This window comes from Onthophagus taurus, chromosome 10 (genome assembly GCF_036711975.1).
Source record: "Onthophagus taurus isolate NC chromosome 10, IU_Otau_3.0, whole genome shotgun sequence".
In the NCBI taxonomy this organism is placed as follows: Eukaryota; Metazoa; Arthropoda; class Insecta; order Coleoptera; family Scarabaeidae; genus Onthophagus; species Onthophagus taurus.
The window spans coordinates 3890535-3917891 of NC_091975.1; the positions used below are offsets into that span (position 1 = coordinate 3890535).

At 33.4% G+C, this 27357-nt stretch overlaps 2 protein-coding genes across 5 annotated transcripts; one reads left to right on the forward strand and one right to left on the reverse strand.

Annotated features, from left to right (window-relative positions):
- Positions 1-1628: 1628 nt before the first annotated feature.
- On the forward strand, positions 1629-23807 carry LOC111428197 (uncharacterized). Of its 4 annotated transcripts, none has more exons than XM_023063633.2 (10): positions 1629-1798; positions 7382-7621; positions 9831-9964; positions 10020-10745; positions 12728-16957; positions 20977-21185; positions 21243-21692; positions 22823-23010; positions 23069-23277; positions 23332-23807. In XM_023063633.2, exons 1-10 carry the CDS (start codon positions 1644-1646, stop codon positions 23475-23477), a joined length of 6687 nt encoding a protein of 2228 aa, XP_022919401.2. In that variant the 5' UTR covers positions 1629-1643; the 3' UTR covers positions 23478-23807. The 4 variants fall into 4 exon arrangements, with proteins under 4 accessions (XP_022919401.2, XP_022919402.2, XP_022919403.2 ...); XM_023063634.2 differs by having other exon boundaries at positions 20977-21179; XM_023063635.2 differs by lacking the exon at positions 1629-1798 and adding an exon at positions 3722-4704.
- On the reverse strand, positions 7623-12666 carry LOC111428203 (uncharacterized). Its single transcript, XM_023063645.2, has 4 exons — positions 12149-12666; positions 8829-9066; positions 8071-8295; positions 7623-8003 (listed from the first exon to the last, which is right to left on the reverse strand). Exons 2-4 carry the CDS (start codon positions 8994-8996, stop codon positions 7665-7667), a joined length of 732 nt encoding a protein of 243 aa, XP_022919413.1. The 5' UTR covers positions 8997-9066; positions 12149-12666; the 3' UTR covers positions 7623-7664.
- Positions 23808-27357: the final 3550 nt, after the last annotated feature.

Here is a 27357-nt window from a genome sequence, read left to right on the forward strand (position 1 = left end):
AATTATCCCATCTTTAACGATGATATCCATCCCTAGGGGAAAAAGTAAGATATCAGATTCAACTTGTTTCCTAACCGTAAACTCATCGCGCAAGTATTTTCACTTCTTCCTCAATTCGCACAAAAAAAATTTCATTCTGTTATGTTATTTTGTTACATAGTTTCGCGAATAACAAAGTCAATCGAATGTGAATTTTGAACGTAGTTTTTTTTTAAATGCCCTTTTATTTCGATTACGCTCATCGTTTAGCAAAAAAATTAAAAATTGTAGTAACAATCTGCATTGCGGACATAGAAAAGCTGAAACAATTCGCTTTAATCTCTCGTGGGTCTCACGAATCGTTAATAAACGATTTATATATTAAATCGTAAAATTTAATTATATGAACGTAAGTTGGTTCATTTGATGTCTTCGAAAGTGAACTCAAGGTACAACTCTTGAATGAGAAATCGTTTATAATCACTTCGAGACGTTGGATATGTAGTTATATCAACCTAAAGCTGGTATAAACTTAGTTCTAGCGCGTCGCCCGCAAGCCACCTCGGCGGAGTTAGATGATATCGCTCATTTGATGTCGTGAAAAGGTACAACACTTGAATGAGAAATCGTTTGTAAACATTCCGCCGAGGTATGTAACCTTATTAACATAAAGCTGCGATAAAGTATTAGGTTTAGCGTTGTTTAGCCTAACATACAACACTTGAATGAGAAATTGTTTTTCTCACTTAGCCGAGGTCGCTTGTGGTATATATAGAGATGCTGGATATGTAATTAACCTTTTTAAGCTTTAAAGTAGCGTTAATTTGAGATATTCTGAGTTTTAAGGAAATAGAAACCGGCAATGATGAGATAACCACTAAGCGATCAAAACCCGAATTGTATTGCAGTGGTCACAGAACACGTGGGGAAAACCACATGTTATCGATCGCATCTTCGAACTAATGGTGACCCTTTATAATTGTGTTGGAAATTTATAACTAAATATTTACATAATAGTTAGTACAAGTTTTCTTTTGTTTCCAGAAGAAAAGTTTTATTTATCTTGAAAACTTTACATTTACACTTTACCAACCTCATCGATCTCACCAACACTTTTCTCCAACTTCCCACTTTCTCAAGTTTAATGTGATGCTTTTTACTCCTCGAGGTTGTCCACGAAAAGAATATATTTTAATATTTGGAATACAATGCAACCTAATTTCGCTAATTTATCAAATTTTTTTTGTTTTATTTTTTAACAAATATATAACTAAAACTAGCATGTAGTTTCAACCCAATCCATATCATTTCATACACCGTCAAGAATAATACAGCAGAATTTCGTATTTGAATACGGTTTCAGATGCGATCTAATCGAAACGTAAACTTTGTCAAACAACTCAGGAAGTACTATTCCATAACCAGCGGGAGCAGAATTGAACTTGACATAAACCGATAACGTTCGCCGGATTTCGCACCCTTCAAGACACGCGAAGAATTGGTAAATGACAAAACAATGCTTTTTCAACGTTCAAAATTGGAATTTAGGTCGAGTTGTCAAGTTGAAATAATAATCTTACCACTACCATTATAAACCTCGCGTTCGTCATTGTTCTATTTTAAAGCTAAATTGAATCGATTCTACGTTTTATCTTCTGTCAAGTATGAACAAGTGTTGTCTCGATCCGGCTTGTTCGCATGCGATTGTCGCCGCCGCTCATCAAGAAGCTGCTAAATTAACGGACAAAGAGCGACAGATTATTTTAGGAGTGTTAAGAAGAAATGAACAAATCCAAAGGGAGCAACAACAACGCGTTTTGTAAGTATATTTAATTTTATTTAAAACATTTCTGTATATATCACAAATTTGCGTTAAACAATTTAGTTGGCTAATTCGATTTTAACACATGATTTAACCTCTTGTTATTAATTTCTCTATTGAAATGAATTAATTACCGCGTCGTACTTGAATTGACTAAATAAGTCCCGCGGTATTAGTCATGAAACAATGAGATTTCAAAAGAGTTTAAACAGATGATGAAAACTTTCCTTTGACGGACAAACACAGAGACGCAGTATGTGTGTGGTCGACCAACACTTGGTGTAGGCGTGTTCCACGTTTTGCTCATTCTCGTTGTAATACAGAACTGTGGTTGCAGTGAGTATCCAATGTCATAAAAGAGATAGAGAGAAGTGGTTAAACTAAAAGATAAATTGTCACCGGAGGTGGGTTTTCAGTGGAAAATTTGGTATTTGTAGACAATGTTTTGTGCATAAATTTGCTTAATTAAGTTGTTAAAATGTAAAACCAGAGTATTTTCTTAAGCTGGAAACAGAATGTGATTAAATAATAAATTCAATGATTCAATTAAAAGATTAAATTTTAAAAATCGCCTGATTTTATTTATGAATTTAATGAAACGTATTGTACACCAAAATAAAGTTAAATCTAGTCTTTTAAGCGATAAAGAACAAAATTTATTCGTTGATTTTTCCCATAATGAAAGCTTCGATACAGCCATACAATATTCAAGCCGTTTTTTTACTGAGGCCATTTTCCACTACTTAAATTTCCAGCTCTAATCCCCTGGACCACGTTTTTACGACGACTACTATTTCTTTTTTTGTTCTCGTTGTGTTTGTATTTTAAAGATATTCGTTAAATAATAAAACATTTTGTTATTTATACTAAACAAATTATTGCAACAATAAAATTTTACAAGAATTAATACCGGTCTACTTAATAATGAGGATGAAAAATTAATTGAAACGGTTAAAGTTTCTTGAATTCTTTGTAAAATGCTTTGATTGAAGCGTTAATTAAGAAATATCTTCTAGGTATAATAAATATTTCGAAATAACATGAACAATATTCCTTGAGAAATAATTTTTGGTGTTTCGAAGAAGGCGAATAAAAAAGGTGAAGTTTTCTGCAAAGGTCAACCTAAAAATTAACCTTGAGGTAATGGATATCGATTATTGGTCATCGTTTGGAAACATTAACATCTGTTCAGAGACATATTATTAGCAAGATCTGACATTTGCTTTTGAAGATAAAACTTCGGGACGCTGCTATACAAATAACACTAAATAACAGAAATAACAAAATATTTTTAATTGATATTGTTTGTAATATTTTTGAGATACACTTTACATAGCTGGATCCACAATCACTCCAAGGAAAAATTACACATCCTTCTGCACTTCCATTCCATTGTTTAAAATCTTGCGAACTATCGAAACCAATCAGTTTTGACAGCTCTTTCCAACATTCAAACCTCGGATAAACACCCTCCTTCAAGCAGCACTCATTCACCCCTCTCGATTCACTCTTAAATATCCCTCATAACTTCTTCAATATCATTGACCCCAAACCTATAACATTGTAGTACTTTCTCCATTCCAATGCTTCTTTCTCCAACTCCCATCCCTAATTACCTTTATTACTTCCCTTCTCAGTCTTTTCTTTCTTATTCATTTGGTAATATACATCACTTGTAAATTAGCCAATTCAAATCATTAAATATCATCATCAAGATTAAAAGATGTAATTCTATTTAGGTAATTGTTTTTGGAACTAAAGAAACCTAACAGTACTGAGTACTAATAATTTATGACATAAAGAAAATAGTATCATAATCGACCATTAATGTTTCTTAAAGTCGCCAAAGATATTTAACGCCAACTTAACATCCGCCAACCACCTGTCAGATTGGTTTGTTGTAAACCTTTCTCGTGGGCACTTGAATATAACTGTTCCATTAAGACGCATGCGTCGTTCAGTGCGCCTTGAGATCGCCTTAGCGGCCGCGCACAATCTCCTTTTTAACGCCAGTGTTGTTCTTCTGAAACCCGACAAACGACCATTGTTATTATCCCATCTACGAGCGAAAGAAGGAAAAGTGAACACACTACGGAATCTCCCCTTTGTTTCTATGTGAATTCAGTGAATTTTATGGACGATTTTGATGTGGTGACTTAAATTTTACGCAATCGTGTTTACGTTTCAACCTACCGTTGAGCTCTCCAAGTGAAATAAGAAGAAAAAGTCTTCGAATTCTATTACAAGTTCTTTTGGCAAGTTCCAACAAACTGTTTTCTTTGATAAAGACATTATTAAAAATGAAGGAAGTTTAAAAAAGGGAAAATCTGCGGAGAGTGGCAACTTAAACACAAGTCTTTATAGAGATTTACAACCGAGCCAAGTTCAATAACCCCAATGGTGTACTAAGTGGAAATAGCGAGTCGATGGGCACTGCAAGTGGGAAACACCGAAGAGAAGACCCGTGTTGTTGTCAAACTGTTTAAACGCAACAACATAGTATCCTACTATAACCCTCTTATTCCGGCGATGGTTTTTTTTAGTTTTTAAGAAAGTCTTCTGGTTCCGATTCTGACCTTTCGAACCTGGCGCCTATCAAGTCTATAAACACGTTCGATTCCGAGAGACAAAAGGCACGGTTTAAGTGTAACAATTGCGTAACAGGGTTTCTTTTCGCATAGAAAGGTACCCAACAACTACACAGTGTCTCCGTGAGTGACTGTGTGTGTCCGTGTGTTCGCACGGGGAAAGTATGTCAACGTGATCTCTGTGGGCAGTTTTCTTATTATACTTCTCGTTTCTTCGTACCCCAGGATATAGTTATTGTGGAGAATGTCATAATTTCTATCTGGTTTTGTTATTATGGCGGCTGTGACAGCATTCCTTCCTACCGAAGATACTGGGTGAGTTATAAAAAAAATACAAAATCTTAAAATAATATTTTAAATCTCAAATTAACAGAGTTGAAATCCCAAAATTTTTCCAAATTTGGTATACTCAAATCTCTCTAAATGAACTACGAAATTCAAATCCATTAACAATTTCTTATCAAGGCACCAACCTTTAAGAATATGTAAATGTGTTTGGTCCCATTGAAGATGCAGAATTTCTGACTGCTATCTCCATTAAACTCTTTAATCTCTCTAAATGAACTACGAAATTCATATCCATTATCGATTTCTTATCAAGGCACCAACCTTTAAGAATATATAAAAATGTGTTTGGTCCCATTGCAGATGCAGAATTTCTGACTGCTATGTCCATTACACTATAAATATGCGAATCAATGAGAAATGTGCGAATCATTATCAAAAATCAAATCGTGTGAAAGACCTATTGAATATATGCCGTAATGTATTAATAGTTTGAAACAGTTTCTATGATTTGATATTTATCAACATGTCTGAAACTGCCCACATTCTCAATGAAACATTTAAAACTCTTTGTCAAAACTTTGAAGGTATTTCTCAACGAGGATATTTAGTTTCCTACAAACCCAGTATATCACGGAGATTTCTTATTTGTATTTATTTATTGAAAGCTAACTGAAATATCCAAGTTGTTGATCTTGAACGACTAAACAATCCCTTATAGAGCGCAGTTATATTACACATTTCGTTTATTTACTTTATAAGTTTAGAGTTAAATATCTAATATATCGATAATAAAAAAAAAGATTTTAAATCCTATCCGGAAATCAAACATGCATTTCTGGTTATCCTCAATTAAATCATAATTAGGGATGGGTTTCCAAAACCTTTTGCGGAGGGTTGAGTGAGAAAGCATTATTAAATCCTATCGCGGTTAGCTCGATTCAAGCTTCAAGCAATTCATGTTTTGTATTATTATTGTATTGCACGTAGGTAGCTACTAACGCATTATAACATTACATTAATCGTGTATTCTGGCTTTCTGATTTGCGCATTATATTAGCTTTCGGTTATGAAAATGTGATGTTAATCAAATAGTATTGTACACTATTTTCAATTTTGATTGTTGACTATGTTTGATTATAACTCAAAAACTAAAAGATATGGAAAAAAATGAGTTTAATAAAAAAGATTTCTTATTAAATACAGCATCTTTTATGCTAACTTTTTTTTTCTATTTCTTATATTTATTGATAAAATTGAAAATAATCTCATTTCTTCGAGATATTTTAATAAAAATTGCTATAACTTTAAACTTTAATATATTCACAAATTATTATAATATATTCTTATCAGATGTGATCCATCAACATCAACTTGTTACAAATTTACTTTCTAATTTGAATGTTATAAACATTTAAATTGGTAATTCATGTAAACTTTATGATTGATTACTGAAGACGATTTTATAAAACCACTTTATAAAATTGAACACGATAACACAAAATATACCAATATCAAAATAATCACGTTGTTTGCATCGTGTTAACTTTAATATACAATATCATTTTTCTTTCATTATTATGTATCAATATATTATCTTTATTCCTCGAATAGGATATACGTAAAAATATCACCTATCTCAAGCCACCGTCTATAATTAACCGTAAATGGCGAATATAATTAAATCGATTGGTGCTGGTATCCTTGAAAATTTTATGAACCACGTGACTTAATGATGTGTCGTACTTATGTAAACATTCTGCGAAATGTTAATAAAATCACCATGTGTGTTATGATGCGGATTCTAAGCAATGTGTTTCTGTTGGTTACGGGGTTATACACACCGTTTGGTCCTTGATATCTCGACAGACCCTTTGATGTCCATTCAACTTCTGGACATCAAAGGAAATTTAGCTATGACAGCGTAGGTTGAGGTAGTATGATTTTTTTTTACGAATTGTTATTGTTTGTCATTTATTCACGTGGAAATATGTTTAGAAATCGTGTTAAAATAAAACGATTTCGCTTATTACATAATTGGCGTTAACCTTGACTTTTTTGCAATGCTCTGTTAAACAAAGAATAACAATAACAGTCGGTTTAAAGTGATGAGATGAGTAATACAATTTCTTTAATCTTTACAGCATAATTTAGTTGACAAAAGATTCTAAAGAAAATGAAAATCACGTTTTATAGAAATCTTAAAGAACATCAACCCCGGATGTTAATTTTAATTCTTTTTCAGATTTTTCTTTTTAAATTACCTCCGGCAATTTTAATTCTATAACTCTTATGGGAAAACACTTTTTTTGAAATTTACACGCAATCCTCGTTTTAACAAAGGAAACGATAACGGTTTTTGGTCGAAGGCGGAAGTTCCCGGTTCTTCTGTTTTCACTATTGGTTAAATTGAGATTTATTGTAAATATTAGGTAGTACATTCCAATTAATTTTTTATCCAATTTTCAATCTATCAAACCGTTTACCACGGTTTAAATGCGCACTGTTAAGACCGATACTTTCTTAAAAAGACGTAAACGGATAAAAATCTATAATAGAAATGTGAAAACCGATAAGACCCCATAAAAGGTACAATTGGAAAACTTTAAGAATCACGTACACATCGATTTTTGGTTAAAAACGTTCACCTTATAAAAACTTGTTTTTGCCTATATAAAAAGATTTAGTTTAATTTTTTATTTTTTAGGAGATTAAAAGCGGAGTTGCAAAGTTTACGAAGAAAAGGTGCCATAAAAGCAACTTCAACCGATTTTGATAGCACAGTACCTGATCCAGATAGATCTTGTGGGAGATGCAGGGTGGAATTAGGACGAGTTATAAACAGGGGAGCTTATTGCCGAGCTTGCAGATTAAAAGTTTGCAAAGGATGTAGGGAATATTCGCTTAGAACAACCGATTGGGTGTGCACAGTTTGTCATAAACACATGTAAGTATGAAATTTTATTTGTATTTCCTCACATCATTATTATTTAACCAAAAACGATGTAATAACCATTTGCAATACAAGTGTAAGTACTTGTAGTATCATCATAAGCATAACTATAAGCCCCAGGACATCTCTGTTTGAAAAATTGGGGATAATTTACTGGCCAATCACTTGATCTGCAAGTTTCAGGCGTTCCATGTGCTCCGCGACAACAATATTGATCAGTGTTGAAAGCCAAACAAGCTGATTTACAACCAATAGCATATCCAGCACTTCCAATCAATTGTAATTCACTTGGACAATCGTTATTTATGTAATAATCGCAGTAAGCTTTTTTACAACCATAGTCACCATCAACACCACCACCATTTATTGGTTCCATCTATATTTAAAATTAATTTCATTAATTTTAATTCTATCAATAACAGTTAATCATATAAAATACATACCGAGACTTTTAAATTATATCCATCAACTAATGAGATGTCGTAATAATCGAGACCACCCCATCCTCTAAGAGTGATTTCTGCCAAAGAAACTGGGGGAGCACCACCGTTTCCATTGCATTCTAATTTAGAACCGCAATCTCCTGTTTCACAATATTGAGTGTCGTAATTACACCAAGTTCTTGCCCAGAATCTGCCAGCCCAATCATCCGGAGCTTGAATACTTGTCTAAAATGGTTATTAAATTTATATATCGAATATTAATCAACACTTAACTTAACATTAATCGAGAGTTAACTCTGAGTTGTTGTGGTAATAAATCAAAAACGAGTTTTGTAAAATTTTAATAGAACATTCATCGATTTAATCACCTTAATTGAGATCACCTCAATTTTATAAAACTCGATTTGCGTCATGTTAGCTTCAAACCTTCGGTAACCAATCGATGATTAAGTGTTTTTTAGAAACCCGCTTTTGTAGAAAAATTTTTCTCTATGAGATACGGTTTTTTAATATAATATGTATAATTATTCTTATGTAGAGTAGTATTCAAAAAATCATAACTCCGAAATTTGAAGATTTGAAGAAATGATCTTCAACACACTAAATACTAATTAAATTTGCTTTAAATTGCTTTTTACTTCATAATGACATCTCAATTGGATTTTGAGATACGATTTAATTTACCAACTATTTTAAATTCTGTCGTGACAAAAATAATGTTGTGAGCGTAATTATGAATTTCTATGAAATAATATTACCTCGCTATTAGCTTCCAATACAAATCCTCCGTTGGCCAGTGGAGCTTTATTAGCGTTTCCAAGAATACCAACCCAAATTGCCCCAATTTCGTTATTGCGAATTCGGAATTCAACGCAATTAGCAACAACGAACGTCGTTGCGACAAAAACTAAAGCTTTCATCAACATTTTCGTCTTTTTTACAACTACCTTCGATTTGGTGCTCTCCTTAATATACCCGTTGTGTTATCAGCTCGCTCTTGAAAACATTTCATTATTAGAATGTTATTTAAAAAAAGAATACTCGAGATAGATGTAACGAGATTAAATTAAAAGATATCTTGGAGTACTTATTTTCGCGTTTAAATTAGTTAATAATATCGATTAAAATCTGTTTGGTTGAGTCGCGAAATTTTTACATTTTTCTCCCTTTTCCTTTTTCTCTCATTTTCGGATCTTATCAGGTTTGTATTATTCTCGTTTATTTCCCTGGAGTACTCTCCAAAGAGGACAAACTAATTAAAGGAGGTGATGTTGAAAATCTAGATGGAATGAAAGAATCGGACAAGGAATTTTAATTAAGAGAAATGTTGTTTGTAGTAGATATTAGAGATATTAAAGTAAGATAATTTAAATGACTTTTAAGTTATCAGTTAAAATTACAAAGAGATACTTGTATTTATTAAAATAAACAACGATTTTAATGAAAAAAGACAAAGATATTTTTAACCAGTAAGTACCTCTCAATAAAATCGATTTTAGCGCAGGTGTTTCGAACTAAAACCGCATTAAATGGAACCTTCCCCGTAAAGCTGATTAAAATTGCATATGTACATCGAGTTCAATTTACCTCTTGTATATGTATATCTTTTCATTAATGCTAAAGATTTTTGTCATTTACGTTTTAAGGAGGGACATTTTAAACCGCGAACGCTTTAGTTAATTTTTCACGTCCACCACAAAGTAAAATTTATTACCCCTTTATAATTCAATCTTTCCTCTCAACCATTTTATATCTTTCAGGGAAATTCAAGCAGCCTCGGGGGAATGGATGAACGAATTCGTTCGTCGTCCAAGTCGACGTCGCGACAATCGAGTTTACGTTCCTGCAGCTGACATCATTATCAGAACCTTAAGAAGATCTTGGACCATATCGAGTAAATATAACATTATTTTCTACCTATGTTCTTAAAACTAAATTCGTTTCTGTAGATCCAACCCCGCGCTGGAATAATCTAAGAGAAGCGCCAGAAATGCGCCCCTACAGCAGTTTACCCCGAGGTCAGGATATATCAAGTTATCCATCGTTAATAGCTCATCAAAAAACGGAAAATTCAAATCAAGATTCAAATCAGGACGATTCAAAGAAACATTCCCCAGCTAAAAGATCCCATAGTGAAGATGTTTATTCCGATCGAAATGTTATCGACGACGTAAAAGAAAGTAAAATTGAATCGCCTCCGGTGAGAGTAAACCCGTTGATTAAATTTGCTGAGCGAAGACAAAGCGAAAAGTTAACAAAAAAGAAATTTTTGAAAATTCAAACGGATAAAAAGGACGATGAAATAATAAGTGGTGAAAATGTTGAACAAAACGAAATAAATAAAGAAACGAAAAACGAAAAAATACCGAACGAGAACAATATCATTGCGAATCAACGAGAATTAATAGAGAAAAATGTAAACGAAAAACGAGTTAGTTTCGATGACCACTTTCAAAGAAAATTATTAGAAAATAAGGAGAAAACAGTTAACGATAAAAATAATCTAAATATTCCCGAAGATAACGATTTGGATGCTAATTCTAATAAAGAAAATAAAGACGAAGCTGTTCCTGTTGAATTATGCGATATAGAACCTTTAAGTGGAACCGTTTTTCGAAAAGTTACTGTGAGAAGGCGACGACAAGATATGAGAAAGATGCAAGCTATTGATAACGGTAAGAAATTTTTAAATTTAGACTTTTATTATCAATTGGTGTATAATAATTTGCTTACTAAACGCTAACTTAACTAACTATAATTTAACCTTTGTGTGAACAACCTCTTTACAAACTCCATGCATGTTATAGAGCACAATTTCAAACTTTAAATTACCTCAGGGCATATTTTGCTTGAAGTGGATGGAAAGTTGCGGTTATACCGCGTACAATACCTGTAAAATAAACTTTTTTGCATATAGGTGAACTTATTCAATCATATAGGGAAGTTTTGAAAAACTTGTTCTGTTATAAAAAAGATTATTTAGTTTTTTACTATTTATCCTTTATCCATCACCACTTCTTTAGCTTCTATCCATCATTCTTCCTCTCCTCACCTGTATCTGTATCTGCCAAACTTGTTGTACTTGCTGTTCCTTTTAGCCTAATTATATCTCCAGTTGTTTACTATAGATGTAGTTCAAAATGTTTTCCATCCTCCACTTCTTCTCTAACCTTTTTTAATTCTTAGAAATTTCATATCCATTGCATGGATCTGGGTTTGTTCCTCTCTGTAAATATCCACGACTCGCTTCCATACATTAGTTTTAGTACAGTGTGTTAATTAATTATCGTACCCGACGCCATCATTGCAAGTATGCAACCAATATCACAGTATTAGTATTGCAATATACAAATCGCATATACTGTGATATTGGTTGCATACTTGCAATGATGAAGTCTTCCACTGTACTTCCCTTAACGTCTTTTTTCCCAATAAATCTTTTCGTTGGTGCAAAGTATGTTTTAATAGTCTTCTCTATTCTTTCGTTTACATTCTTCTCCTGTTTCAAATAGTTGTAGTGTTCAAGCTACTCTAACACTTTGTTCTTAATTTCGATTCTCAAATCTCTCTTTGAATTCCACTTTATTCCCTGTAATTGCCACAATGTGCGTCTCCCAACCAAATTTTTATAACCCAACCTTAGACCTTAGACCATTGCTTGTTCTTTTGTTACATTCCCTCATTATATCATCCATTATCACCATAAAAAGGAACAGACTCATAACTGCTCAAGCCTTCTCTGGTTTAGTCTTTAATCTTATTAAACGCGTTCTCTAAGTCCAGTCTGGGCTTATTTCTTCTGTATTATTATTGGGTTCTTCACTTCATAGATACTAAGTGTGATACATAAAGATAGGTCAATCAAAAATCAATCAGAGAAGTATTTATTTTGATAAAAGTTAACTTATAAGCTTTTATGAAGTATATTTGGTTGCCTATAGAACAACAAAATGATCGTCTAAACTCCATAGTAGTAAACTTTAAAAAAAGGAACGAAACAAAGCGAACAGGTAAAAGTGAAACGACGCGAAACGAAGTAGTGCTCGCAGACGCGGAAAGTTAAATCCGGGTTACTAACCTTGCCAGAAGAGCCACAGGCTAAACTCTATGAGTCACGTGTTTATTTGGTGGGACTTGTTGTATTTTCTCGGAACATAAAAACTACCTGAGCACCCACAAATTTCCATAATTTTTTTTAATTTTGTAATTTAACACGTCGTTTCATTATCACGATTTAAAAAGTGAAATGAAGTTGTTTTTTTGAAAGTTTATAAATTCGTTTAATAAACTTGGTGTTGTTATTGTTATTGCTTCAAGTAAATCGACGGAAATCGACAAAGGCCACATACATAATGTATTGGCTCGGTTTACCTCATTTCTTTTTTTAAAGAAAAAATTGTTCTATATATAGACTCAATCGTATATTTTATCCATTCAGGAACAATGCCCATTCAATAATTTATCCCGTTTTAATCTATCTCTCTTACTAATAATACCAATTAATAATATACTTGACTAACAACGCTTGTATAATTTTTTGTATGATTTTCTGTACTGAAACGGTTTCTGCTTTTGGTGCGGAGGTGGTTCGTAACAATCGCGTGGGTTCGAGTCCAAGAAATTGGCACCTCGACTTCACCTTCAGTGTGTTTCTCAGGTTGGCGACGTCCGGATGCGGATCTCCTGGACATTTTACTTCCCGAGGGTGACGATTACAAATTAGTCTTCATCAGTTCAGACAGTTCGTCAAAAGAAGAAGACGTCGACGATAATGATTCTTCATCGGCATCCAGTTTTCCTATAGACGATTGCGATTGGGATTATTTCGAACCCGGTGTAAGCACATCAAGAGTTTTAAGTTGGAATTCGCCGTTCGGTTCACCAAGTGTTTATAGAAGAGATTTGGAATCACCCATTGAGTCCCCATTGGTTTGCAGAAGGAGTTCCGCTACGACAACAGACGATGAGAGAAGAATCGATAGTGAAAGTCCTTCGAGTGACTATAAAAATGAAAAAATCGAGACTGAAGAAGAAATGAGTGTAATGGGTGATGTTTCTTCGTTACAATGTATAAATTCTTGTAAGAGTTGTGGTTGTACGCAAACCCAATTTGTTCCATTTCCGGTTCCAGTTCCAATTCCGGTACCAATACCGACATTATTTCCACAAGAATCGTTAGTTTTCTTTAAAGAAAATTACGACAACCTTCTAAAATCGCGAATGAGGTGTCCGCGTTCTATATTACCCATATTCAACCAAGCCGCGCTTATCTGGCCGTTGATTAACGATGTAGATAACACCCAGTTGTTATCAGCCTTACTACAAACTGAGTTTGCGAACCAAGCGAGCGAAACACCAACGTCGAATAGTACAGGTGAACCAACAGAACGTAACGAGCACGTTGAGTGTACCAGTGAACGTCCGAGTGTTAACAACGAAACAACACCAAACGAAGAAAAAAATGAAGAAGAAATGAATCCCGAAAATTTCGGCTACTTATTATCAGAGTGTAATTTCGTCAGTTCATCAGACGATTCCGACGACGATAAACCAGTTGTAAAAAGTTATAATGTGACCATAAGTGACGATTATAAATCATCCGATGATGATGCTTTACCCAGCAGTGAAGTTAGTGATAGTTCTAAAGAACCATCAAGTTCAGGAAGTTCTTCCGAAACCGATAGTGATGATACCGGAACCGTAGCTGATCGTAAAACAAAGTTTTCGTGTGTATACGTTGTGAATCAAGAAGATAACGAAGACGATGCAAATAAAAATGATAGTGACGATGAGGATAATAATGATTACGACAATGAAGACAATAATGATGATAGTGATGGGATTATTTTAAAAACGGTTAAAAAACTATCGGAAAGTCGTGAATCTCTTCGCGAATATAATTCCCCGCGTTTATCAGACGTTAGCGCGGAATCTTCTTTCTCCTCCTCCTCAGACGGAGACGATGATAAAGACTGTGACAACACTGAACGCACCGATGAACTCGAAGTGGTGGGGAATGAGACGCAACAATCGAGTGAGTGGTCAGGTGAGACTCTCAGTGAAGGAAAACATGCGGCGCGGTATACGTCTCTCGTTATGATCACGCAAGAGCCATCTGTTTACCCCCAAGTTAGTGTTGTTACTTCAGATACGACGAAAATCGTCAACGAATCCGATGAGGTAATTGTTCAACATACAAATTCGCAGTTACCCCGCGAAGATGACTTTTTTAACTCCGTTCAGTGTTTAAATAATGAGAACGTTACGGTTATAACGGGTGCGGATACTCTCTCAGCTGTTGTTTGTTTAGAAGAAGGCCTCGCAGACGATGACTCGTGGGTGGAAAATTTATCGCACGATGAAGACTTCGACGAGTCCTCATCGAGCGAAGAAACCAACATGTGTACCGATCAAGAAGACGTTTTGAGAGGTTATCGTCGAACTGCGATTAATTTTACCCTCCACACGATCGTTGAGGAGAGTTGTGAAGAAAGCGATGTTGAACAAACCCCAAAGAAACGACCAATTTCCGCCACCGATTTAGAAAAGTACTTTTATTACGGACTTGGAAATGGTAACATAAATCGCCATCAAGCTGAAGATGCTTTCTCAGAAACAAGTAGTATTTGTAGTGAAAGTCCTGAATCAACCACTAGCGGGGTTGGTAAAGCCACCTCAAATGAAACAGACCCCGCCGATTTAGTTTCATCGAGACTCGAAAAATATTTTCTTAGTGGATTGATGGGATTTAAAGAACACGATAAAACACCTCCGAACGAAATCAACGACCCAGTTGATTTAGCATCATCCCGACTTGAACAATATTTTCTCAGCGGGTTCATGACTTTTAAGGAACGACGTGATTCCGATGGAAGTGTGGGTAGTGATAGTGAGGGTAAACCCAGCCCGGAACAACGAAGAAAACGTTTGGTGCGAGCCCGCGGAACCGGAAGATCACATTCCTCTTCTTTAGATAATTTATTAGTAAACCCAGAATCCGGAAATGAACAACCCCAAAAAGAAAGCGAAAACTCCGAAGATTCCGATTCCGATACTTACGACGAAAACAGCTTCGAAAAATCCGATGGGCAATTCGATACGGTTAAAAGAAAAAAGAAAAAGTTAAAAACCGAAGATAACAAATCCACAAAACCCGAAGAAATCATCGAGGAACCCCTAGATACAGAACCCCAAGAAGAAAACGACGATCGACGAGCTCGTCTCCAACAACAACAAAGAGATAGCGGTTTTGTGGGTAGTTTCGACGATCTTATCAAAGACCCCAACACCGAATCTAACAACAAAGAAAATATTCATAAACAAGAAAAACCCAAATTTGAATTTTCAAGGCCTCCGGTAACGAACTTGACACGAAAAGACAGCTTTAACAATTGGAGTTCTGATGAAGAAACCAATTTGATGATGTGCAAGATGAGACAATTTTTCAAAACGATGGTGAATCAAAACTCAAAACCAACCACCCCAATTAATTCACCAAAAATCGTTGGAAATAGTCCAAGAATGAAAAAATCCAAACCACCCCAATTAGTTTACTTCGAAAACGAATTAACCAGGTTGATGAAAACCGTTCCTGGTATTCGTGATGATCAAGTCCGAGAAATTGTTGAATATTTAAGTAGCGAAGACACATGGAGCGATTCTTACGATTCTTCAGATTATACAAGTTCTGATTTAGAAGGATCATCTAAATCGGCACTCCAACAACAAATTTCCGATAGCTGCCAAGAAATAATTAATAAATTCGATAAAAGCACTGAAGATGAAGAAGGAGATGAAGGCGATGGAGGAATTGATAATCAAGGTTTAAGTAAAGAGACCGCTTTTGTTTATCAAAAACTTGTTGCATCGATCGAGAAAATCGCCGCTGGGGATGATATTAACGAAAAAACGAGCAACCCTCATAATTCCCCACCATTAATCGCGAAAGTTATGCATCACATCGGCAAGAGATTGGTTGCTTTAATGCATGAAGTTAGTAGTGGTGAGAGTCATTGTAGTGGTGTTAGCCCAAAAACTAGGTATCATAAACGAATCAATAACATCAATAAATTACACTCCTCTGAAGATGATGACTCAACATCCGATAGCAACATCGATAAATTATCAACATTAGAAGAAGTAAGTTATCACAACAATCTTTTACCCAGAAGTAGATCTCACGATTTACTTCTAAGCGAAAGTAGAATGCATCAATCAAATAGTGGCGTTTCTGACATCACCGAAGAACGAGAAACGAGTGATTGCGAAAGATTTAGTTGGAGAGGAAGTTTTGAATCGGCTCTTTTAGCTACCGACTCTCGTAACAAACTCTCGTCAATTGGTGAACACTCAAACTCAGCTTCAGCTTTAGCGATTGCAGCGAAAAGACGTTCAGCTGGAGATCTTTTATTCTCACACAAAAGTCTGAGTCGGGAACAACTCGATCGCGTTCGATCTTGCGGTTCAATCGGAGGTGGAAATAGCGAAGACAAACTTTGGGTCACCAAACCTTCAAGTTCTTCGAAACGAAGATCGAGCGTTCCGGATACAACTTGCGGAAGTGGCGATTCCGGCGACGAAGAAGATAACGAAGACGAAGAGGATCAATTAGAGAATAGATCCACTTTACCTCGAAGTTTACAAAATGGGCCTGCCACAACGAATTCTTTACCGCGTCTTCCAACTAATAATACAACAACTAATAGCTTAACGGTGCCTAAAGGACATATGTATCATTTCTTACAACATAATGTTAAAAGTGCGCGATATCGTCCACCGGGTTTTAACAGGATTACTGTTCCTAAAAGAGCTGTTTCTGCACCTGGTTTACAACTTACTCAACAACAACGAAGGGGAAGAAGATTTCAACAAGCTGTTGTTAATACTGGTGAGTAAACAAAATTGATTAAAAATGATGGTACAAATTAATTAGTGTAATGGAACTATATCCACAAAGAACTGTTAGGTGAGTTAATTAAATTGAACCAAGAGGTGTGGCCAGAATGTATTCCGGACCCACGCGAGTCTTAATTAGACTTGTATTTTTTTAAATTATATTTATTATTTTAAAGTTTAACATAAATTTTTCTTCTTATATTATAATGTTTAATCACCATTCGCGTAATTCGTTTATGATCGAAATCTAATTATTATTTAAGTAGAAACCGTGAAAGTTGCTATTCAAATTTAATACCCACTTAGCATCATTATATATTTATGATTTTCATTCAAAGTAATACCATAAAAAATAAGATCTAAAAATAACTTATTTTAAATAAATCAAAAATCGTTGAACTGCAAAATGAAAGCGTATTCGATCTTCTGCGGACCGTAGAAACCGGAACGCGAACTCTCAAAGGCAAAGAAACTCAAAAGATCAAGAGAACGAAACTACGCCGAGGAAAGCATTAAATACAAGATGTAATCGAAATAAATTCAAAGAATGGAACGAGGGTAACGTAAAGGTTATTGTGGTAATAAACGAACTCTCTATAATGAGATAATCGGTTGGGAAAAACTGTTTGTACACGCCCACGACTCTCTTTGTGATCTTTATATACTCACGGTTATTACGAGTTTGTCACGAGATTCATCGTAAAATGTCAATTGGAGTTTGTTAAGTTGTTAATTAATTTTTGGGTTGTTTTAATTGACTTTATTAGGATTTGTTTTATTAAGAAGTTCTTATTGGTATCATCATAAGATATAGTAGACATCATTAAGACATAATGCTGAAGGGTGATAAATTAGGCACAATTTTTCATCAAATTCGCATTTCATCATATTTTTTTTCCTCCCATACTTTTATCGATGCCTCAAAATGAGAATGTCACATGACAACCTGTATGGAATGAAATGCGATTTTGCCATGATGTTGTAGAATCAGGTTTGGATATCCCATCAAATTTATTACATTGTTGCATTTAATGCAAGTCTTAATCTTAGGGCAATTGTGGGATGAGTTTTTTAATCATTGCTGATCTAGATTCACTTAGATAGCTGCTTTTCAGTTTAGTTATTATCACTTCTCAGATAGGGTCTTGTGCCTTGAACTTGTTAGTGTCTACTACTTGATAAATAGTAAATACTTAATTAATCTTTTGTTTCTAATCTTTGCTAAATTTTATAACACATTCTTTCAGTTGTGCAAATGAAACCATTTCAATAATAATATAATCTAGGATGTGGGATAGTTTCTCTAAAAAGAGAGCTTTTCTCTTTGCACCATTATTCTGCCATCTTCTTAATTCCGGACGAGATCTAAATAGTTGTCTGCATTGATCATAGTGAAAGTAGACTAACAGACTTGTAACACGGATTATAAAACGCGAAAACTAGCGCGAATGTAATGCTGAAATCCGGGTCAAGGTCACGCGATTGGCACGATTCCTCTTCAATCTTCTTCTTATGTTTTGCTTTTTTACCTTTTTTGTTTTATAAATAGAAATTGAGTCATCATTGTTGCAAATTGAACTAAAGAATATAGCACTTTTTTAGAAGCATTATAAATAAAGTATTACATAGAAATGTTTTAAAACTTTAACCTTTTTAAGTTCTTTGTTTCTTTGTCGACAACAATAAAAAAGACCTTTATTTTAGCTGCGTAACTGTTAGAACATTAACTCTCAATGTATTTTCACTTTTTTTTTATTTAATAATACCTCTCTATTTCTTAACTGAAACCGGTTGTTTCGCACAATTTTGATTATTATCGATAGAGAACCTGAACTTTATTAATAAATTACACTGTAAATTGACTAAGTACATCAATGAGTAACGCAATAACAATTTCAATTAGTCACTTTTTTCTTTTATTTGTTTTTAAAACAAAATTAAATTGGATTTTTTTTGAATAGCTTTGTGTTGAATATTTCTATCGCGTTTTAATAATTGATAACCATTACGCGAACAAAATAATAACATCCAGAGGTTTTTGTTATTGTTATTTTGTTATTGAATAGTGGGCGTAACTTGTTTTAATTATCGTGGAAGTTATACAAACGTTGTTATATTTTAAATTCAATTAACAGTTTATATTTACTTTTATCTAATCAAGATTAAACAAATCATTTTATCGATTTGTTTCAATTTTTAAATCGGATTATTTGAATTTTAATTTTCTAAAAATAAATAATTTATTTTAATTGGTTTCGTTAAAAAAAATCGTTATCGCAAAAAGGGAAGCAGGAATCCAGTACAACTTCCTGCATGTTAAAATAGTTGAGTTTATTTTGTTAATCGTTCCAGTAGTGAAAGCATAAAATATTTATGCATAATGGCTCGGTTAATTAATTTTAAAACAAAATATAACACTTTCACAACAGGAAATCAATCTAAATCGCGAAAATCAAACGTTTTCAATAATATTTGCTGCTCAAATTGTTGTTGTGAAGATAATAAATCAGATTATGATGAAGATATCGATGCGGAATTGTTTAAATACATCGAGGTAATAAATAATATTATTTCAAAATCTCACTTCGATTACTTTCTATTTCTTAAAAGACTTTAGAGGATGAACAAAAAGAAGTATTATTATTAAACGTTCATAAATTAGAGGATGGCAAACGTTTAAGTGTTGGTAATTTAAGTGTGGCTATGAAAGAGGAAGAATGTAACCAATACCAGACAGTGGAACCGGAAGTTGAATCCTTATGTGGTAAAACACGGGTGCAAATTTACATAAATGATGATTCATTTCAATACGAAAGTTCACAAGGTATTATATAAAAAAATTATGTAATGTATAACTTTCTTCCTAAAAAGTCGTAGAAAAAATAGTAGATGTTTTAATCCAACCGCAAAATAGGATATTTCTGCTTTAATTTAAAACATAAATCATTGCATTGCACTTTAAAACACAGCTGTAATGAGTTTTTAAAGTTTTAGTTGCGAAAATAACCTCCTCTGCCTATTTTTTCATTAAAATTTTTTTCTGTTAATTTTTGTTATAAAACCCCATGTATCTTAAAAGTTATCATAAAAAAGAATCTTTTTGCTTCAATTTAAGACATAAATGATCGCTTAAATCCTAAAAGCAAAGTCAGGATGATTTTTTAAAGTTTCTTCTTACATGTTCCAGCATAATTTAAGATTGTAGTTTACTTTTTATTTTTGTTAATAAACATTTAAAGGTGGAATAAAAGAGAAAGTTGGTAACTTTCAAATACACGCGCTATTTCTTTGTCGTTACGGTTTAGCATCGCGCCACATCGACAAACACAATGGGTTCAAAAGCCCTGGGAACTTTATGAACTATTCGCGCTTAGGAAAACGGAACGATACCTGACCTTATACACAATCTCCGTTTGCTGCTGCTAAACACACTTTGTAATACTTTGTGAAATACAATCACTTATTTATTATCCAGCCACTTTATCAGTCAACTCACTTGAGATTTATCTGCCAACAAGTTTGTTTAGACCTTTACTGCCCTTTTAAAATTTATTTCATCGAAGTCTTACACAATCAAATCATGGAATAGAATTCTAATTAAAAATATAATGATGCACAAAAAAAGTATAAAAGGAAAACGAAATAATGATAAAACCCGGTAACCAATTAAAATGTTATTAATTGATCTTCATTCTAATAACCGCTCGTTTGCAATTAAGCAGTCGTTAAAGTCCATTATTACGTAATAAGTTCTAGTGATCCACTTATTTGTTCTGTTAGGCATCCGTTAAGTCTCTTTTCAAACTCTAAGTAGTGCGGAACCGGATCCAAAGAAACAGTTCAACAACCAGAAAGTTTTAAAAACTATTAACTAAAAATGGGTGATATTTTAAGTGAACAGATAAATTTTAATATGTTTTTAACACTTGGCTACATTCAAGTGAAATTGAACAGTATAATTCATTCTGATTATTTTTAATATTTAATCTCAATTTATTTTTATTTTTTTAGATGATTCAAGTATTTCTGAAGCACATTCTTCGCCAATGTTGGCTTCTAGGGGTGGAATCAAAAGTGCATCTCAAAGTCCGATAGCTCCCAGTTCACGAAGAACAACCGGATCGGTTTCAAGCCAAGAATGGAGAAGTAACGAGGATGATATTGATAAATTAGTAACTGTGCATCACAATAGAAGTAGTTTATCTAGTCTAGGAGTAAGTGTTAGTTTGAAATTTGATTAACAAAGCGAAACTTTTTTTGATAACATTTTTTTTTAGTTGAGATCTGATTCGATGGCGAGTGTTTATTCTGGAGCCGGAGAAGGTCGATATGGAACCGTAGCTGTAAAAGGTCAAGTCGAATTTGGTTTGCAATACAATTACAAGACGAGCGCCTTAGAAATCATGGTGAAACAATGTAGAGATTTAGCGGCTATCGATATGAAAAGAAACCGTTCGGATCCGTACGTGAAAGTTTATCTGTTACCTGATAAATCAAAAAGTGGTAAAAGAAAAACGAAAGTGAAAAAACACACTTTGAACCCCGTTTTCGATGAGTGTTTAAAATTCCACATCACATTGAATGGTTTGGAAACGAGAACTTTATGGCTGACCGTTTGGCATTCTGATATGTTTGGTAGAAATGATTTTCTGGGGGAGGTCATGATGGCTTTAGAAAATAAAGTTTTTGATGATCCTACACCGAAGTGGTATAATTTACAAGAAAGGGTAAAAATATTTTATAATTTTAAAATACTTTTAAACGATTTTTAATCAAAAAGAATACGTTTATTTGAAATCTATTTTTTTTTTATTATTCATGCAAATTATAAAACGATTTTGGTATCAAATTAAAGCTGAAACATTCCTCTTTAAGATGATGTGTGAAACATGTTAGGTGACATTATAAAAATTGTTAGATAATATTAAATTTTTGAACCTAATCTGAAAATGGCAATTGAAACTTAAAATAAAACTGATGTTGTTATTTATGGCAGTTATAAAACAATTTTGGTATCAAATTAAAGCTCAAACATTCCTCTTTAGGATGATGTATGAAACATGTTACGTTACATTATAAAAGTTATTAGATAAAGTTAGGTTTTTGTTATATATGTTTCCAAATTAATCTCAAAATGTTAACTCAATTTTAAAAAATCCTGGAAGAGCTATTTATGAAAATTATGAAACCAATTTGGTATCAAATTAAAGCTGAAACATTCCTCTTTAAGATGGTGTATTAAACATTCTATGTTAGATTTAAAAAATTTTTAGATATAATGATATTTTTGTTACCTGTTTTTAACTTAATCTCAAAATGTCAACTCAACTTTAAAAAATCCTGGAAGAGTTATTTATGAAAATTATGAAACGATTTTGGTATCAAATTAAAGCTGAAACATTCCTCTTTAAGATGATGTATGAAACATATTAAATTATATTATGAAAATTTTAGATAAAGTTACGTTTTTGAACCTAATCTCTAAATGTCAATTGAAATTTGAAATAAAACTGGAGGTGTTATTTATGGAAGTTGTAAAACGATTTTGGTATCAAATTAAAGCTGAAACATTGTCTTTAAGATGATGATGTAATGTAACATTACATCATAAAAGTTATTTGATAAAGTTAGGTTTTTGTTACATATGTTTTCAAATTAATCTCAAAATATCAACTCAACTTAAAAAAAAATCCTGGAGAAGTTATTTATGAAAATTATGAAACAATTTTGGTATCAAATTAAAGCTGAAACATTCCTCTTTAAGCTGATGTACAGAATTTAACGTTTTTGTTAGGTCTTTCTTAGTCTTTATTATTATTGCTAAATAGATATGTTTTATGGTGTTATTTTTTTTTAGACTGAACCTTTCGATGATATGCTCTCATTCAAGGGTGACATTTTAGTTGGTCTAAAATTTGTACCACCCGACATGACCATTGTTAAAAAAGGAAAGCGATCAAGGGGAGCTTTACACGTTTTAGTTAAAGAGGCGAAAAGTCTTACAGCTATAAAAGCTAACGGAACATCTGATCCATTTTGCAAAAGGTTTATACTAATTCACCACTTAGACGCGATCAAAACTATTTTCTTTTTAATTTTTTAGTTACCTTTTACCCGATAAAGGAAGAAGCTCAAAGCAAAAAACGTCTGTGATTAAGAAAACAGTAAATCCAACCTGGAACCACACGTTCGTTTACGATGACGTCACATTACAAGAACTCGCGGAGAGATGTTTGGAATTGACTGTTTGGGATCATGATCGATTGGCTAGCAATGAATTTTTAGGCGGGGTTCGATTTTCATTAGGAACAGGTTTGGATTAAATTTCAAAATTTTTATTCAACTAAAGTTGTGACTTTTTTACAGGTAAACATTACGGTAAAACTGTTGATTGGATGGATGCAACAGGAAAAGAAATATCTTTATGGAAAAACATGTTGGAGAGGCCAAATTTCTGGGTAGAAGGTTGTTTATCATTAAGACCATCTTTAGATAATCGTACATCGCAATAATAATTTTGATTATCAATTGATTTCGTTCGTTGCGCAATAAACAAAAAATAAATGTAACAAATGAAATACGTATATGTATTGTCGCTCAACAAAAATAAATAATTTATCGCGAGTTTATATTTCAATTAAACACAAATTTGTGTGTACCTATAGTTATTTGTATTAGTTTATTTGTAGGCAGTTGTTTATTTACGCGAGAAATAATTTGTATGTATGTATTTTTTTGTACGTATAAAGGATTGTTTTTAATTGTCAAATTATTGAGTAATGTGTAATAATTCTTATGAAGTTTGAAGCTACTTTCTAATAAAATATATTTTCATACTTTAATTATTGATTTTGAATTAAACCATAAGAAATAGAATTGCATTGAAGTTATACAGAGTATGTTTAAAAATTAGCCATTTATGGGTTTAAACCAAAAATTTTTATACGAATCATCATCATTTTAACTCTAGTATTTGTGATTAAAATCAAGCCACGACTTATAATAACAACCTGTATAAATTAATTAATATTTTAATTATTTACATGTTGACATTATTTACATTCATGCTAAATTAGTTGCCTATTTCAACGATTTTGTACTTGCGTAAAATTATTAATTAAAATATTTTAAATTAAATTATTATACTAATAGATTATTTTGTGTTTGTCATGCCAAAAATAAACAGCAAAGAAAACCATATTCAGTTGGTTAAGTGTTAAACGATTAAAAATAAATAACACTAAAAGTAAAATTGGTTGTCTATACACGTAGGAATTTGGTTTTATGGAAAACATTTTGAATCTAATTAAATAGTTGAATAAATTCTATTTATTAACATAGTGAATCATTTAAGTAATTAATGTATTAGTTTGTAGAGGAAAAAAAAACAGTGTTAAAACTATTTAAAAAAAATATCCATGATTTTATTCGATTTCTATTAATTCTGCTACAGCTCATTAGACACAAAATGTTGCAACATATTTTCCAAACGAAAAAAAAACATATCTTAAAATTACTTATAAATATATAATTTATACATATCCATAGATAATCAGCACATTCAAAAAACGTTTATCCACGTAATAATTACTCTGACATCATCACACAAAAAAAAGATAACACCAAAAAAAAAGTGAACACACGTAGGTTAACAATAAACACCAGATAGCGAGATAGCTTCATCGATCGACAATGAGAGTATAAAATTTTCACTTTCCTTGGAAAGCCCCGAGGTGGTGGCAATGTCTAGGTTAAGTGCTTTCCCTTCATCCCGCATCCCCGCGATCATCCAAATCCCCACCGCCGAATTCATTCATAAGTTCTGGAGTTGCCATGGTAATAAACGCGAGTACGTCACGGGGATCGATTGTGCTGACGTAAGCAGCGCGGACGTCACGAAACCATCCACCGAGAGTCCTTTGGGATAGAATTCATGGAATAGCGCGATGGGGATGAGGAAGGAAGGCGCGGTTGCGGCACTCGGCACTCTTGTCCGTTCCGTTCTATGTTCAACCTTGACCTTAAGCTCGCGCTGGTTAACTGGATGCAATTGGTTGGGTCAGGTGGAGTCATCATGTAAAAAGACCTTTGAACTAAGACAATTTGAAATTAGTGAAGTTGAAAGTAACGAATAAAATGAGGAAAATGATTGGTAAAGATATTGTTTGTAAACACGGTGAGCGGGTTCAGGCGCCTCAGGTGCCAGAAATAGCAGAGAGACGGGAGGATGAGTGGGTTAGTCTAGTGAAGGCATCAGGTTCGATTATGCACCAAAGGTGCTGGACGGCGACGGGTGTCGGCGACGATGGTGACCGTCTAAAAATAGCAGTAAAAGGGCACCACCACAAGTCTCGATCTCTCGGACCGGTCACCTACGCTTCGATCTCAGCTCAACATCTGGCTGACAAATTATATGTCCGCGTATTCTCTAAAAGATTAACATAGTAGGACGCCGTATGGAAATGGAAATGGGTTGGGCATAGAGTACGAGGCGTGGTCTTTTAAGCTTGTTGATGGTCAGTTTTTGCCAACACACAAGATATTGAACAACAAGTATTACCTTTTTTATAGTTATTTCTTTATTCCTACTTGAAATATTTGTTTTTATTTAATTTTAATTTAACTTTACAACTTTCATTATTGATTTTAAGATATTCTAACGAATTATCATAACAATACATAAATGTCTGTATAAGCATATACTTGTTACAAGTCCTTAAGCTCAATATTAATCCCTATAATAATCAGAACCAAGTGGAGACTACAAATATATTCAATATTGTATTGGCAATATTATGTTGTTTTCAGGATATGATGTAGCGTTAAAAGTAATAAAAGTTTCATGATGACTACACACAACATAGGAAGGTAAATAAATAGGAAACTGATCTGAAACAGTAGAACCTTTTTTCCTTCTATAGGACACTCAGGTATTTAAACAGTTTGTGTTCTTATCTTCTTGGTTAATGTTGCATTATGGGATTATTTATCAATCTGTTCCTCTTGCCCAATAGAATTTCAATTCAACTTTTATATAATGTATTTTTTCTGAAATTTGCAATACACTGCATTGTGTTAACCAGTTTTGGGTTGATATGATACTACACTCTAAGTCTAGTCAAGGTCGGTTACGGTCGAGGCACTGCAATGCGTTGACTAGTTTTGGGTTGATATGATATTTACTACAATACCTCGGTCGCAAGTTTAGCCGAGGTGGCTTACGGCCGAATCGCTGCATTGTGTTGATTAGTTTTGGGTTGATATATTTTGCGATGTTTCAATTCGTCATCTCTATCTTATCACTGATGGTATGAATTCAATGTGGAGTAGCCGTGCTTCAGGTCTAAGGAGTCCGTATTGAGTTTGTACTTGGAGAAAACTAAATATACTTTCATCCAATGGTGAACAACATTACAACAGGAAGAGTTTGGCCTCAACAAATAATTTATTATAAAGAATAAAAGAAAAATATATTTTCAGCTTAAACTTAATGTAGGTATCATTTCTAAAAATAGCGTCTTTTTGAAAATTACAACTTGCATTTCAACATTTGCTTGCGACAAAATAAAGACAATATCCCTGTTGTTTTCAGTGTAAATTCATTTTCAGACGATGGACAAATACATAGGGTCAATTAGCATAGCAGCGTAACATCACCGGCTCAAACATTGAAGATGAGTCACGGGTCACTGCGAAAAATACACCTAACACGCGTTCTTTAGCTGTTTATGATTTCCTGCCAGTTGTCTCTGCTTTCGAAATAGCGTTGACACAGTATCGACTCATAAAAAACCGCCTTTTTTTATTTCATTATAAAATTAATTAACGGCCAGTTAGCCTTTTGTACCGTTCACTTTTGTCGCGTTTACGCGTTTGTGTCAGCGATAATTTTGCCTCGCGCGTAACTCGGTAGCTGAAACCGTGAAGAGAATTATTTAAAAAAACAAACTTTATTTTTTATTAACATGCGAGCCCATAAACATAACTTGCATTGTGTCTGGTTTTTTTTTTATTGCAATTCTTAATGATCATTCCTTAATTATCCGCCGTCTTAAGAACGCAGTCGATTAAATCGCTGTTAAAACCTTTCTTACGAACAATTAAACCTGTATTAATCTTCGTCTACCTCTCGGACACCGTCGACGAATACAAACCAGAAGGTTAAATCTTAAAAACTTTTTCTTTTTCTGTTTCAAATCTTTCCATCTTTGTCTATTCGTTATGAAATCAACAATTAGCCGTATTATTATTCAGTTTCTCCTGACATTTCAGCGAACCTTATTCGCCATACAGCGTGGGTTGTTCATTCAGAAACTTCACACGTTGTTAATAAATACATTGTAATATCTTTGAAAAGTTCTTAATCCAATTCGTATTTTAGATTTTTATTAA